Raw genomic sequence first — 13,709 nt, forward strand, 5'->3', positions numbered from 1 at the left:
GTGTTTTTTGCAGTGAACATTGAAAAACTAAATTATTTACGTTAAAGAAATCATATTTTTTAATTACTCTGTGTTCATGTAACACCAGATCCTGTTCCCAAGCCAACAGTTCAGTAATAATATCAGTCATTCTAGTCTTTGTTCTGGTCTGTCATGTTTAGTTTTTGTTGGTTTTCTTTAGCTAATCTTCCTGTCTATATGCCTTTAACTTGCTTACTTCAGCTGCGGCTCTAAGTGCTGCTTCCACCCACCAGTTCGCTCAGATTTATGGCTCATTAGTGAGCACTCAGGCCTCTTTTGTTACCCACCTGCAGACGAGCTTTCATTTCTGTTTACTGTCTCTGTATGCTACAGAAATCGAAATGAGATACTTTCAGTTCTCACATTCCAGGTAGAAACGAAAATAGCAGCTCTTCTGTTGTCTTATGAAGAAACCTTTATGTTGTCCTTCAGTTTAGCCTTTTTTCTAACATGGAAGTCACTTTGATTGTTCATTAATGACCCTACATGAGTACTACGTTGATAAAATCAGCTGCGTTAGTACAGTAAAGCACCTTAGTTGCTGCCTTTTAAGGCTTTTACGCCGTATCCCAACTTGGTGTTGACTCAGACTCTTGGGAACCTGGCGGACAATTTGATCTGAATGTTATGAAGACAGGATGTCAGCCAAGCTGTTTGTTCTTGCAGGTTGAAAGTCTCTGTTGTTGACGGACACGGCGGGCATACTGTGGGTGTGAGCGGCTGGCTCATTGTACGGTCCGTGAACAGGACCCGGGTCATTCCTCAAAGGAGAACATTTGTTTTCCCAACACAGCAAAAGGAATGCCTATTGTGTTACAAACATGGAGTAATTCCTTTAACTGAGAAGTTTAGATCAAGTTTTTAGTGACATGGGTCAAAATTTGCACCAAAAAAGTTTGAGTGTGAATTTTTGTCCTGCTCAACAATAAACAAAGCATGAAATATTTCATTTAGACAAATAAAATAGATTTCTTTTATAGGAAATGAGTGTGCAGTGGTGTCCAAACGTTTTGGCATGGTGGCTAAAAATGTCAAGTTGAACGAACAAATATTCATTCAACTTGACATCCTTAAAAACTGTTACATTTTTTTCTATTTACCTGCTAAATTAACAAACTAAATAGACAATATTTTAATGAAATAAGCGAAACAGCAGGACGTATATAGACGGGATGTGTAAAGTGTAGATTTAAAACAAAAAATGGTCATGCAGGTTTGCCAGGAAAAAAACTGCAGCAATTTCAAAACAATTTTTCCATCTTTTGAATTCTTTTTTTTTTTGTTTTGTTATGTTTTTAGCAACAAGAACAGAATATGGCTTACTTTTGCTTTATTTTAAGTTTATTAAATAGGTGTGTCCAAAACTGCATTTTTGTCAAAGGATCTGAATGTTTTAGGCCCCTATTACTAATAAATTAATTTAAAAGCAAAAAACAACCACTTAAAAATCTAAATTGATTGAAGAAAACTGAAAAAATGTAGTTTGTTCTCAGCAAATAAAACATGATTTAGGTCACTCTTTATATATTCTATCAACTGGATCCTAACTTTCTGATCCTAATTGAAATAAAAGTTTACGTCTGCATTGACCACAAATGGCCCTCGGACCGCACTTTGGACCTCCCTGGTTTAGATTTACTCTGCTTTCTTCTTAAATTTATTTTCTTTTTTTTTTAAAAAGCAGCATATTGGAGCAAAAGCTTCACAGTGAATCTCTGCTGCGTGCTGCATGTCACAACATCAATATCCTGTCAGATTTAGAGGAACCTCTGGTGGGATAAAGCAGCATCACAAAATAAAGATTCAAACTTCTTCTGTGCATCAGGGCTGCTGCACATGTGACATCTGTGGGTTGAATTGTTGCCGTCCTCCAGCAGGTGGCAGCAGCACTATGTGTGACTTACTCATCAGGAATGTAATGATCATTTCTTTGCATTGATATTATTTCTGATTACTATGGGTTTATTTACCCCTTCTGTTATTTAGATATTTGCTCAGTTGCCTTCAATCCTTCTGATTCGGTGGACTCCAGTTGTTCATCTAGAGACTTTTATTTTTCGCCTTCTGAATTTTTATTTTACCTCATTGTTAGTGTTTATATTATCCATTTAGTTTAAAAGTCTTTACTTTTCTTATAATATTACTCCAATTATTCTTGCTGTCATAAAAAGCAATATAAATAAAGTTTACTTTGATATATTTCCACTGTAACAATGTGTGTGTCTGTCTGCAGTTATGATTGCATGTACAGAAAATGTACTGGTTGGTTTTAATGGACTTTTATAAATAATATAGCTTCATAAAAGCCCGGTAAACTCAGCCACGTTTTCATCCTTTTTATGCTATATATATTGATAATTAGATTGTTTATATTGATTTACTTTGTATTTTCACATCATTATTTATAAATTGTGTTTGCAGGCAGGCCTAATATATTTGTAGAAACAAATACATTTGAGCTGGAATAATTGTCTCGTTTCTCGACCTGGCGTCTGTGTAAATGTTTATTTGTGAACGTTGAATCATAGCCACTGGCTTACTGCAAGTTTTGATGGCTGTTCTCATGTTACCCTCCCATCCTGGGGCAAACACTCGGAACAGATACCCCATCCTCTGACGTCCTGCGGCCCGATCATGACCTGCTTTAGGCGGATCAATGCATGCAATGAGGACAGTTGGTGTCCCTGGTGTCTCCGGTTGTAATCATTCTAATAGAGGTTGTAATGCCCATCCTGTCCAGAGCTGGATAATCCTCTTGCCTCTGGGTAACATTTTGGGTGTTATCACTGACCTGGCTGCAGTAAACATCATGCACAGAGCTTTATTTTATTTTATTTAACCTTTATTTCGCCACAAAAATCCAATTGAGATTAAAACTAAAATCTACTTTGCAAGAGAATCCTTGCCAAGGCTGAAGTTACAGAAAACGGCAAAAACAGAAAAAGTTAATTATTGTATTTTCTGGAGTAGAAGTAGCTTCTGGAGTAGCTTAAAATCCTCTAGTTTTATCAAAAGGCGACGGTGCGCCTTATATATTGTTCTGGAGTAAAACAGCGCCCTCTAGTGAATTAATTTGATTAATTCTGATTATGTTGGCTGACCTTGATGTGATTTTGTGTGGTAAACAACGCTCACGGTGCTCAGTCATAATGTTTTAGTTACACTACATTACGGCTACCGTAGTCAAGAGCGTCACAGAGTAATACGGTCTGTGCTTGGACTGATGACTTATCTGACTGGTTTGTTTCGCTTAATGCACATTATAGTTCGGTGCGCTTATGAAAAAAGATTGAAAATAGACCATTCATTAACAGTGCACCATGTAATCCAGTATTAGTGAGGAAAATATGGTAGATCGTTCCTCAGGTAAAACATTTACAGACAGTAAGAAGAACCTTAAAAGACAACAACCCCACCGGGTTCATGCGTTTCTGCAACAGAAAACTGAAAAGGTTTCTTCAAAAGTTCAGTTCGGACACAACGAAGAGAGAATCCACTGGTGGACTTTCTCTATAAAAACCAACAAATATGAAGGATGAAGTCCTAGATTGGTCTTAGAAATAAAAATATACCAATGATGGAGTCTACGAGTGACCAAGGCCGTCCATCAAACCTTATAAATCTTAAAGCTCCATCTAATAATGACATCTCAGAGAAGTATGCTTGCTTCAACCAGTCACTTTGTATCCTCCAAACATGAACAGGATCTGAAATAAAATCCCAATCAGAACTTTTGGTAAAACGTGATGGTTGTTTTTTAATCAGGCGATGTATTAGAATACCTAACAGGCGGGGACTAGCTGGGGTGTGTGTGCCCGGCCCCCACACGCCCACCGCCTCAGGGCTGTGTGTCGTAGCATGAGCGCTCTGCAGCGCCGCAGGACTGCTTACTGCAGCAGATTGTTGAGCTCACTAACTCAGTTTATACAGATTTAAAGTCAATATGCTTTCGCTTTCTCCCTGCTCTGATCTCTGCTCACCACCTCTCTGCCGTTCTGTCAGTAACAGGAAGGAGGTTTTAAAAAAACAAAGTGGACCTGTCACTATAAACATTTCATGGTAAAATGAGACAAACTCTTTAATTTTCATTTGTTTGAAAACTGAACTAAAACTGGTCTTCAGTTTGGTGCTTTGGTTTCAACCAGCCCTTGTTTGAAGAACAATTTTGCCTACAGAGACTTTACAATTCATTTTATTTGTTTCTGTTGCTTTGTTTGTTTACTTTTGGATATTTGAAATGTTTTCCAGTTCCAGTGTTTAAATGTTCACTAGAATTTAAATTTAATTGATCTTTGAGAATCTGTTTCTGCATTATTTTGCCATTATTACCACTATATTACTTGAATGATGTATCATCTTCAAACAAACTTATTCATTAGATTGTCTTTTCAAAAGTAATGATCTTTTAAATCTTACTTTATACTTCATCTAAATTGCTTTCTGGTGTTTCCATTGTATTTCATGCAATAAGAACATTAAATATTTGGACATGCAGTTAAGTATTTTCTTAAAAACAATCTAAAGTATCTAAATCTCCATCTTGTTGCTTTAAATGTCTTCATGTGAATTTAATCACTTAATTTTTACACTTGGTTCACATTTTGACTTGTATGTTGGGAGGTTACAGGTCCAGTATCGGTGCTGGGAGTTCAGTGAAGGAAAAAGGAGTTTATGAAGAAGCCAGTTCAGCTTTATCATCATCTAACCAGTTAAACTTCAAACAGCTTGTAATGACTCAAGCAGCTGCTAGTTTCTGTATTTTACACTGAATTGTTGTTGCATCAGACGGTTTCATGGGCCGTGTTGCAGCATGGTGTTAAAAACCTTTTGATGTCTAAAGTGTTGTAGCGTCAGATCGCACCGTCTGGATCTGATGGCAAATGAGAAATTCTTCCTTTTTTTTTTGCCGTGCTTTGAGCATCTTCAAGCTTGGATAACTGTCACAAAATGTTTCATGTCTCTCAAGTTTTCATTGCTGCTTCAACTGTTTTCTTTCTTTAAGATTTTCTACAGGGAAAAGAGTCAGATATTTTCTTTTTAAACCAATCTCTTCTCATTTTTGTGTTGTCTGTTCAGTCCACCTGTTTAAAATGAACGTCTTGCAGCCACAGTCTGATCTCACATATGAAGCTGTTTCTGCCACCCTCTGTTGTCCTCTAAATGTTTTGACAGCTGTCCCTGATAGGGCTCTATTTTAAGTCCATCAGTGGGTATATCTGTGTGTGTGTGTGTGTGTGTGTGCGCCTGTCATGTGGTGCATAAGTGGTTTGGCCGTCTGTCTGCTTTGACGATGTCAACTTGATAGTCGGTGTTTGACTCAGGCCAAGTGGCGACTGTCAACTTAAAGCACTTGATGTGATTTATACAGTGCGGAGAAATTCCTCTCTCTGAAAAAGGAGACGATATTTGAAAAGCTTTAGGTTATAATTAACAGGAAACAAGCAGACTGGCGTTTAAAGAAGCACTAATTGGTGTATTTTATGTTAATTTTATTTGAGTTTGTGTGCATTGGTTAGAAATGTGGATGGTATGTTCAAAGTGTGGCTCGGGGGCCATTTACGGCCCTCTGAAGGATTCTGTGTGGCCCCCTGACCTCAATTCTAGAATGGAGCAAAGTGTAGGCATTTTTCAACTTTTAGGGAAAGATGTTTTACAGATAAATGATTCTCAATAATTAACAATGTTTCTGCTTTTGTCTCAGCTTTAGAGAAACTAGAACCACGAACATCGACCCACTTTTACTCAAACGCAAATCATCTGCAGCTCAAATAAAAAAATTGGTTCCAAAAAGTTTGAAACTGTCTGACAGCAACACAGTTGTACAAAACCTTTTTATGTTTTGCATCTACAATGATTCACAGATCCATTTTGTTGATTTACCAAAAATTGTAAAGAAAATGTTTTGTTTATTACTAAGCAGATAAAATTGAACGGGCAGAAAAAGTTTGTTTTAAAGGGGCAGTATTTCTCTTGTGACAACGTCTTGAAGGCAGAGTGTCAGAGTAGGAGCTACTTAAAGAGACAGAGACCCTTTAAGTCATGTTTAATGTAGCATTTTTATAACAACTGAAGGTAAAATAATTACTGGATTGTGCTATAAAATGTGCCTTTGAAATATTTTTTGTGGTTCTGCAGTGATTTTAATTTAACTCATCCTTCATGGCAAAAAGTTTTGACACCCTCGCTCTTTTCCTAAAAATAGTTTTCTTCTCTTTGTGTTTGCAGGATCTACACATCATCTATTGCCACCTCTACCAAATGGACGTCCTCTCACACCTCAGGGAACATCAGCTAAGGTACTGTTTTATTACTTTAACTTCATTTTTTTTCATGTAATGTTGATTCAAACTATTGTTTTGCCTGATAAGAAGCAATATGTTATGGAAACATATACAGAAAATATTATTTTGCTTTGATTTTGATAATTCTGTATGTATAAAAAAATTAAGGCATAATAAGCTAATAATGCTTCCACCTACCCTTTTTGTGGAAGCCATTGACAGGAATGTTAATATTATTTCTCCGCTTCTGTTTTAGTTTTTCTACTTTTTTCCGTATAATTTTGTTTTGTCTTTTTCAGCCTTGAGTTTGTTTTTGACGTGTGCATGGAAAGGTTAAAATGGTGTTTTAGTCAAAAGTGACTTTGTTAAATCCACAAACACTAATATAATCCATTTATATGTGTAATTAAACCCATGTCTACAAAATGCAGCTGTGGATCAGAGTGGTTAAGGCCTTTCACTGATGCATTTGTCTGATGAGTTGCATGGACTTTGTGTCATACCGCTAAAGTTATGCATCATTCCAATCCTACTGTCTTCTATAGAAATTTAGCTTCATTTCTGTGCGTTTTGTTGGATAAATGTAAAAAAGCACTGCAGTTGAGACAGTAGTGCTGTGCACACAGAAGGTAAAAGCCATTCGTCTTCCTACAGCAAGCTGCCATGCAGTTAAGGCGTTCTCTTAGCTCGGTGCCTCCGGGGAAAACATGATGGATCTGTGATGGTTTTCATGAGCGAGAAATGTACTGATGGCTTCTGGGAGGAAAAGCTAACATGTTTGCGTGTGTCTCTCAGGTCGATGTGCACCTCCGCCAGGTATGAGAGACATGAGGCTAACCACTACCTGTTTCAGTAAGTACAAGCTCTCACAATAAATGAAACTGTTCCTGCTGCATTTGCTGCTTTTTATATTCCTTCGTCTTCTGCTCTGATTATTTATAACTTCCTCAAGAAGTACAGTCCCTCCTTTTAAATGACTTCACTGTTTCTCTAGTCCAGAGTTGTCCAGGTGAACACTGAGGTTTTTCTACTCTTCCTCCTCCTCCACTACTCCTTCTATGATGGAAATAGTTTGATATAATACAGTTTTTATTGAAATCTCCAATCCTGCGTAGGCTTGTCATGATAACACGTTTGTCCCAGAAGTTATTACGATAAACAATAATGTCGTTTTGAGATAATTTTCTAGTAATATAATGGTAATGGCGTAATAATGCAAGAACACATTCTAAAAGTTAAATAAACTTTAAATTCTAACAAACATTTAAAACTAGAAGACATTTTAGATATCCAAACTTGAAACAACAAATAAAACTAGAACTGCAAGCAGTTAAAATGGGTTCCTCACCCGACCCAGCAGGTCCGGCTCGTTCCCACAGCAGCACTTTCCAATGAGATCATTTTAAGTATTACCTTAATAAAGTGTTTGGTGCGTTTGGCATGTTTACAACAACGCTCAGTGCTGTGATTTATTGGGTTTGTTTGGATGATCACTTTTCTTAAACCGATCAGGTGTGGAAACAAACATCTCCCACACAGCTGGGTCTTTTTACAATAATAATAAAAAAATAAAATAATACACACATTATTTTAAAAAGACCCAGCTATGTGTGGACTAGGCCTTCATTTTAGTATCATCTGACAAAAGCATATTCTTTCACAGCTTTCCTCTGCCTCCTTCTTGACTTGGATAATATTGAACTAATATTAAATGATTAATACTTCCCCTATTGACAGATTCTGAGTCTTTTCTATGCTTTTTGAATAATCCTCTTCCTGTAATGTCCTGGCTCTTTGTGGGGGTGTCATTAAAAGCTTTGCATCATCAGAAGCAAATTTTGCATCATAAGCTTTTCAAAGTCAGACAGAACCGTGATTAATGACCAGCAGGATGGAGCGAGATAAGAAGCATGGAAGCAAGAGTTGGCAAAATGTGATAGGAGCTGGTATGAAATAAGAAGCTGCGAAGGAGTTTTATTCAAAATATGAGGAGAGGATGCAGAGGAGGAAAGAAAACAAGATGTGAATATGCTAAACAGGTAGAGGGAGGAAAGAATAGCTGTGTCAAGATGGAGGGAAGATGACAAATGAGCCGAGCGGAGGAATGAGGAGGGATGAAGGCGTCTGAGATGTGGAGGGAATGAGAGCGACATGGGGCGGACAGCAACAGATGAAAGGATGAGACCGAAGCTCCTCCTGCTGTTGATGCATTATCATCCTCACTAGAATCACATTAGACACTCCATAGTTTAATTTACCATCAAATAAACACACACGCCCTTCTCTCTCCTTTCCTGTGATATATACGCTCCCACGTCTCCACCGGCGGCAAGTCTTAAGTACCTTAACCCCGGCCAGAGCGCCTGCCATGTTCAATTACTCTTGAGCTGCACACACAAAAACAGCAATGAAGGCAATGAAAGTCTGTTCAATAAAGCTGCACTGATAGTTTATCGAGTTTCCCTCACTTAAATCCAACAAGTCGAGAAAACACAAATCTTTTATACCTTTTAGATGGGATTGCATAGGGAGCTTTGCTATCTTACAGAGCATGTGATGAAAGTAGAATTAAGAAATTAACTAATTAAATGGGTGCTTCTTGACATATACTGTACGTTTCTAATTGTAGAGCAATTAAAAATTAGTTTTCTAATATTTGATTTACACTAAATGAATTTGCTTTATGTAAAATATAATTGCCCTCTTTCACTAGATACCCCACAACTACTGGCAGACCTGTAGAATTAAGAAACCACCTAAAAGATCTGAAAAAGTAATTTATCATGTTTCAAACTAAAGAAATGTAAAAACCACCAGGAAACAAAGTCACAACAGCAAGACAGATGCTGTGAACGCCGGTAACTGGTGAACACCGTTCTGTCTTGCACTGCAAAAACACAAATCTTACCCAGCTGTTTTGGTCTAGTTTAGTGCAAATATCTTAGTAAACTTGAAATAAGACTAAACTCACTTGGAAGTAGCTTTTCAGCAAGAAATATGAGCTTGTTTTAAGTAAATAATTACTTAATATTGCAGAAAAATAGTTACTTATAAGTTAGCTTTGTGTTATTTCAAGTGTAGTAAGATATTTGCACTAGAAATTAGACCAAAAATACTTACGATTTTGTGTTTTTACAGTGAATATAATTACACAAACATCAAGATGAGACATTTTTCCAGAACAAATTCAGTCAATTGGTGAGAAAAAAGCTGAACTTTCTGAAACTTTCTGTCCATGGACCATGGACCATGGACGATATGGCCATATGAAAATAAATATTTATTCAGATAAATTATTGTTTAGGGTTTTTTTAATATTTTAAATACTGCCAAACAGGTGGTGTGACATTTCCTGTTTTAGCCACACCATTGGTTTTTATTCTTATGAGTGAAATCTTAAAATATTGCTGCTCAAGTCACCCAGCAGGTTGTTTCTAGGTAACCAAAGAGTGAGTCAGTTAGTTGATTCCTCCAGTCTTTCTCCCAGAATGCTTTGCGGTTCTGGATTTTAGTTCAGTGAATATGCTACATTATGAATATTTGATCAGTTATTGATTTATTCTCCAGCCCTCCTGAAACGTCACATTTGGCATAAAACTAACACAGAATTGCAGAAGGAAATTCGTCTTTGCTGCTTTTGGACTTGGATTGATGGCTCTAAATGATGGAATCATGAAGTGGCCTAATCAAAGGCTGGAACTCAGTGTGATTGACACACAGTGCTAAATTATGATATTTAATTTTTTCTCTACTTTCAAATGCAAAAGCTGTTGCATATTTATTTTATGCTGCAGTTTGAGTCAATAATGTGTAGTGTTTTTAAATCTTGTCTCTTATTGTTTACATTTTTACAGATCTTCAGGAATATGGAAACATTTAGTATTTACTGTTGTTGTGTAAAAGTGTCTGTCTGTCTGTCCCACATTCAAAGCCTGCTGACTTTAGAAATACCTGCAATGAATTCAGAGTGAACTTTTGTATTAATACTTCAACATTTTTAATATACACACAAAAAGCAGAATCTCAGCAGAACGCGGCTGAGGCCGAGCTGACACGCTGACGTTCAAAACGTTTCATCTTTTCTTTTTCCTTTTTTACAATAAATAGAAGCGTTTGTGTTTTAACAGTTAGCAAACTCCAGCAAATAACCGCAGTAAGCATGATGTGCAGTACATGATGAAAAATGTGCAGGAACCTCATGCATCTTTCTGTCTTTTCCAGTCCAGACACCCTCGCTACCTGTTGGTACATCCTGCTCTCTGGATCCGTCTTCGTCAAGGAGGACATGTACCTGGCTAGGTGCTGGTATGTGCCCACACACACACACACACACACACACGCACACACACACACACACACACACACACACACACACACACACACACACACACACACGGGTGAAAAACAGGAAAATAGCAGTATGATATTGTGGCACTGAGGTGTCATATAGTGAGAGAAGCAGGTTTTATCTGACATGACACATGAAGCTGCACTATCTTGACAGCTTTTCATGAGGCAGATGTTGGCGTGTGTGTGTGTGTGTGTGTGTGTGTGTGTGGGTGTGTGTGTGTGTGTGCTCATCTGTTGGATGATAAGAGAGTTGGCATGTCACAGAGCTGTAAAGCATGAAAATGGTGCTTTTGCTGCTGCGTGAGGAAACATTTACACACGTTTGTCGTCTCATGTTGATGTTGGGCTGCAAAGAACAAATTTATTCTAACGTCCATCAAATGTCCAATCCAGAATCTGAAAGGGGTATTTTTAATTTCAGTCAGCTAAACTGGAAAATTCTAACAACCACGTGAAGTTTTTGAAGCTTAGACCCGGAGCCATTTGTGGCTCATGATTTTGTGCAGCCCTCCAACTGCAGATGGATATTTTTAATTTGTAATCAGGTTAAAATTATTACCAAAATAATGTTATTACAAAGGAAATGTGAAGTACAACACAAAGTATTTGTCTTTTGAACAAAAGGTCAAACCAAGACACTTTCTTTTTGTTTTCTGAGATAAGTCAATACATTTCTGAGTTTTTTTTAGCCAAAATTTACTCTGCCTTTTTTATTGTTGTTCATATCTACAATGAAAACAAAGAGTAGTAAATTTCTGCCAAATTTAGAGAGTAATCTCTTTCTATAAAAAACAAGGAAATGTCTGATTCCAAAAGCCAAAATTTGTGAGACAAAATCATAGAAATGTCAAGATTAATGTTAGAATTTTTCAGGGTTTTTTGTAGAAAATCTCTGAGTTTGAAAAGTTGAAAATTTGCTAACAAAATCTAATTTCTGGATTAATCAGACATTTTCTACTAAAACTTGGAAATTTATTAATTTCAAATGGCAAAAAATTTCCTTTGAAACTCAGAAATTTCCACGTTTTTTTCTAGTAAAATTCTGAGATTTTAAGTACTTTATTTGCTTGATTTGCCAGGGTTTTTTTTCGTTTTTTTTTTTTACCCCTGACTACTTTTGAGTCAACAATTTTGGCCTCTGAGACAAAAAGTTTTTTACAGTTTGGCTTAGACCAAATTGTTAAACAGCAGTAAAGTAAATGTGTTAGCATGAAGGTCCAGTTGGGGTTAATTGTCGTGGAAAACTGCAAAACAATACTTATGAATTCGGAGAAACAAGCTGAGTGTTTCTGTAACAATAACAGAAGTAAAAGTTGATGTGTTATGCCTGCTTGAGCAGGTCAAGGTCGTTGTTGGTAGAGTATTAGGAGAGTTGACACTGCAGGCCTCAACATGTTTTGCCAAACTACACACTCCTTCCTTTCTTCCTTCCTTTCTTTTCTTTCTAATTTTGGGTTTGCTTCATCACACTGCCTGACTCAGACACTAACTGAGGAGTTCATGTCTATTTTGCTCTCCAAGTTTAATTTATTGACTGAAATTTTAAGTAGTGAAACAATCATCTAGCTAGAGATCCTCCATCTGTTTGGTGATTGATGGAATAATTACTAAACAATCAGATTTTTTTAACCTGTCTATTAAATAAATCAACTCAGAACTCAATGGGAAACTATTTTGGTCTGTTTCCTTTTGTTCTGTTCTTATAGCTGGACTGAAAAAGAAGCAATCAGTACCAAAAACTGTAAGGAGGAGACGGATACTCTGACAGTAAAAACAGGCTGCGGTTTTTGGCCTGCTGTGTTACTCCCATCAGAAAAGGAAAATATACTTTAGATAATCATTTCTGGATGTCAGCAGAAGGTTCATCGCTTCTGCTGAAGTTTCTTGTTCTGTGATTATGATTCAGCTCATTTTATTCACACAATAAAAGAAGCTAGCTTTTTATTCAGAAGATGAATAAAGCCTATTTATGACTAACTGCATTGGTTTCACTGCAGTGTGAAGGGCGCTGAAACGGACCCGCCTGTTGCTTTTGTTTTCAGTAACAGTGCAGTGTTTCATCAGTCCTGGGTCAAATGATCGTTTGGTAGTTATGGCTAATTTATCGGCTACCCACCAATCAGAAGCAGTTTAAAATCACTGAAACAATGCAGGCTTTGACGCCATCAGTTCCTCCATTTTGGCGGCACCAACCAACTTTGTCATTAATTAATTAAAAGATTGCAACATGGTTTCCATTTTGACTCAGTTTGCAGAACTAAGTAAAAAACTTTCCTGGTAAAGAATGAAACCTGGTTGTTTTACCTTCTTTCACTCTTTACAGCAGGGGTGTTCAAAGTGCGGCACGGGGGCCATTTGTGGCCCTTGGACTGATTTTGTACCGAACTGCAGTTCAACAGATGCAGATGGAGATTTTTAATTTGTACAATAGAAAGTATTCGTCTTTTTATAGCCAAGTCTTAACAAAAGGTAACACCAAGTTTATCCAAAGACTTTCACTGAAAAGCCAACTTTGCTGAACCCAGTTCAGCTTTTATTCTTTCTTAAATGTGGCTAAATATAGCAAGCATTTTAAAAGAAAGTGAACAAAAAAATTTATACATATATATATATATATATACTGTATATATATATATATATATATATATATATATATATATATGATACTGCTAAAAAAATACACTTTCTGACTTGGAAGTGAAGCGACTTCAGCACTTTTGCAGCCTGTTGAGACGAGTTGTTTTCGGTTCTGTAGCCGGCCCGTTAACAATCCCCCCAGGCTGCTTAGGACCGCCTGTCAGTCCAGCACGGGTCAGTTGATAAACGAGTCAGGGGTGGGAATGTTGGTGCCATGCAGAGGACCAGAGGCACAGCGTGTGTGTGTGTGTGTGTGTGGGCTGGAGTTTTAGTTGCAGCAAAGGGTCACAGAGGGAGGTAATGGGAGGAGTGGTGTGCGTGTGTGTGTGTGTGTGTGTGTGTGTGTGTGTGTGTGTGTGCGTGTGTGTGTGCGCGTGTGTGTGTAAAAAAGAGAGGAATGCGGAACCCCTGGCAGAGCAG

General features: G+C 37.3%; 1 protein-coding gene across 6 annotated transcripts in view; it reads left to right on the forward strand.

The window, feature by feature from the left end:
* rapgef6 (Rap guanine nucleotide exchange factor (GEF) 6) overlaps positions 1-13,709 on the forward strand; it is a 133,030-nt gene that overhangs the window by 18,848 nt on the left and 100,473 nt on the right. For all 6 annotated transcript variants that reach the window (XM_028031862.1, XM_028031875.1, XM_028031868.1 and 3 more), the window contains 3 exons: positions 6,247-6,317; positions 7,098-7,154; positions 10,524-10,607. In XM_028031862.1, coding sequence (XP_027887663.1) covers positions 6,247-6,317; positions 7,098-7,154; positions 10,524-10,607 — 212 coding nt within the window. The remainder of the gene's footprint in view (positions 1-6,246; positions 6,318-7,097; positions 7,155-10,523; positions 10,608-13,709) is intronic.

Source organism: Xiphophorus couchianus, chromosome 11, assembly GCF_001444195.1.
Source record: "Xiphophorus couchianus chromosome 11, X_couchianus-1.0, whole genome shotgun sequence".
NCBI lineage: Eukaryota > Metazoa > Chordata > Actinopteri > Cyprinodontiformes > Poeciliidae > Xiphophorus > Xiphophorus couchianus.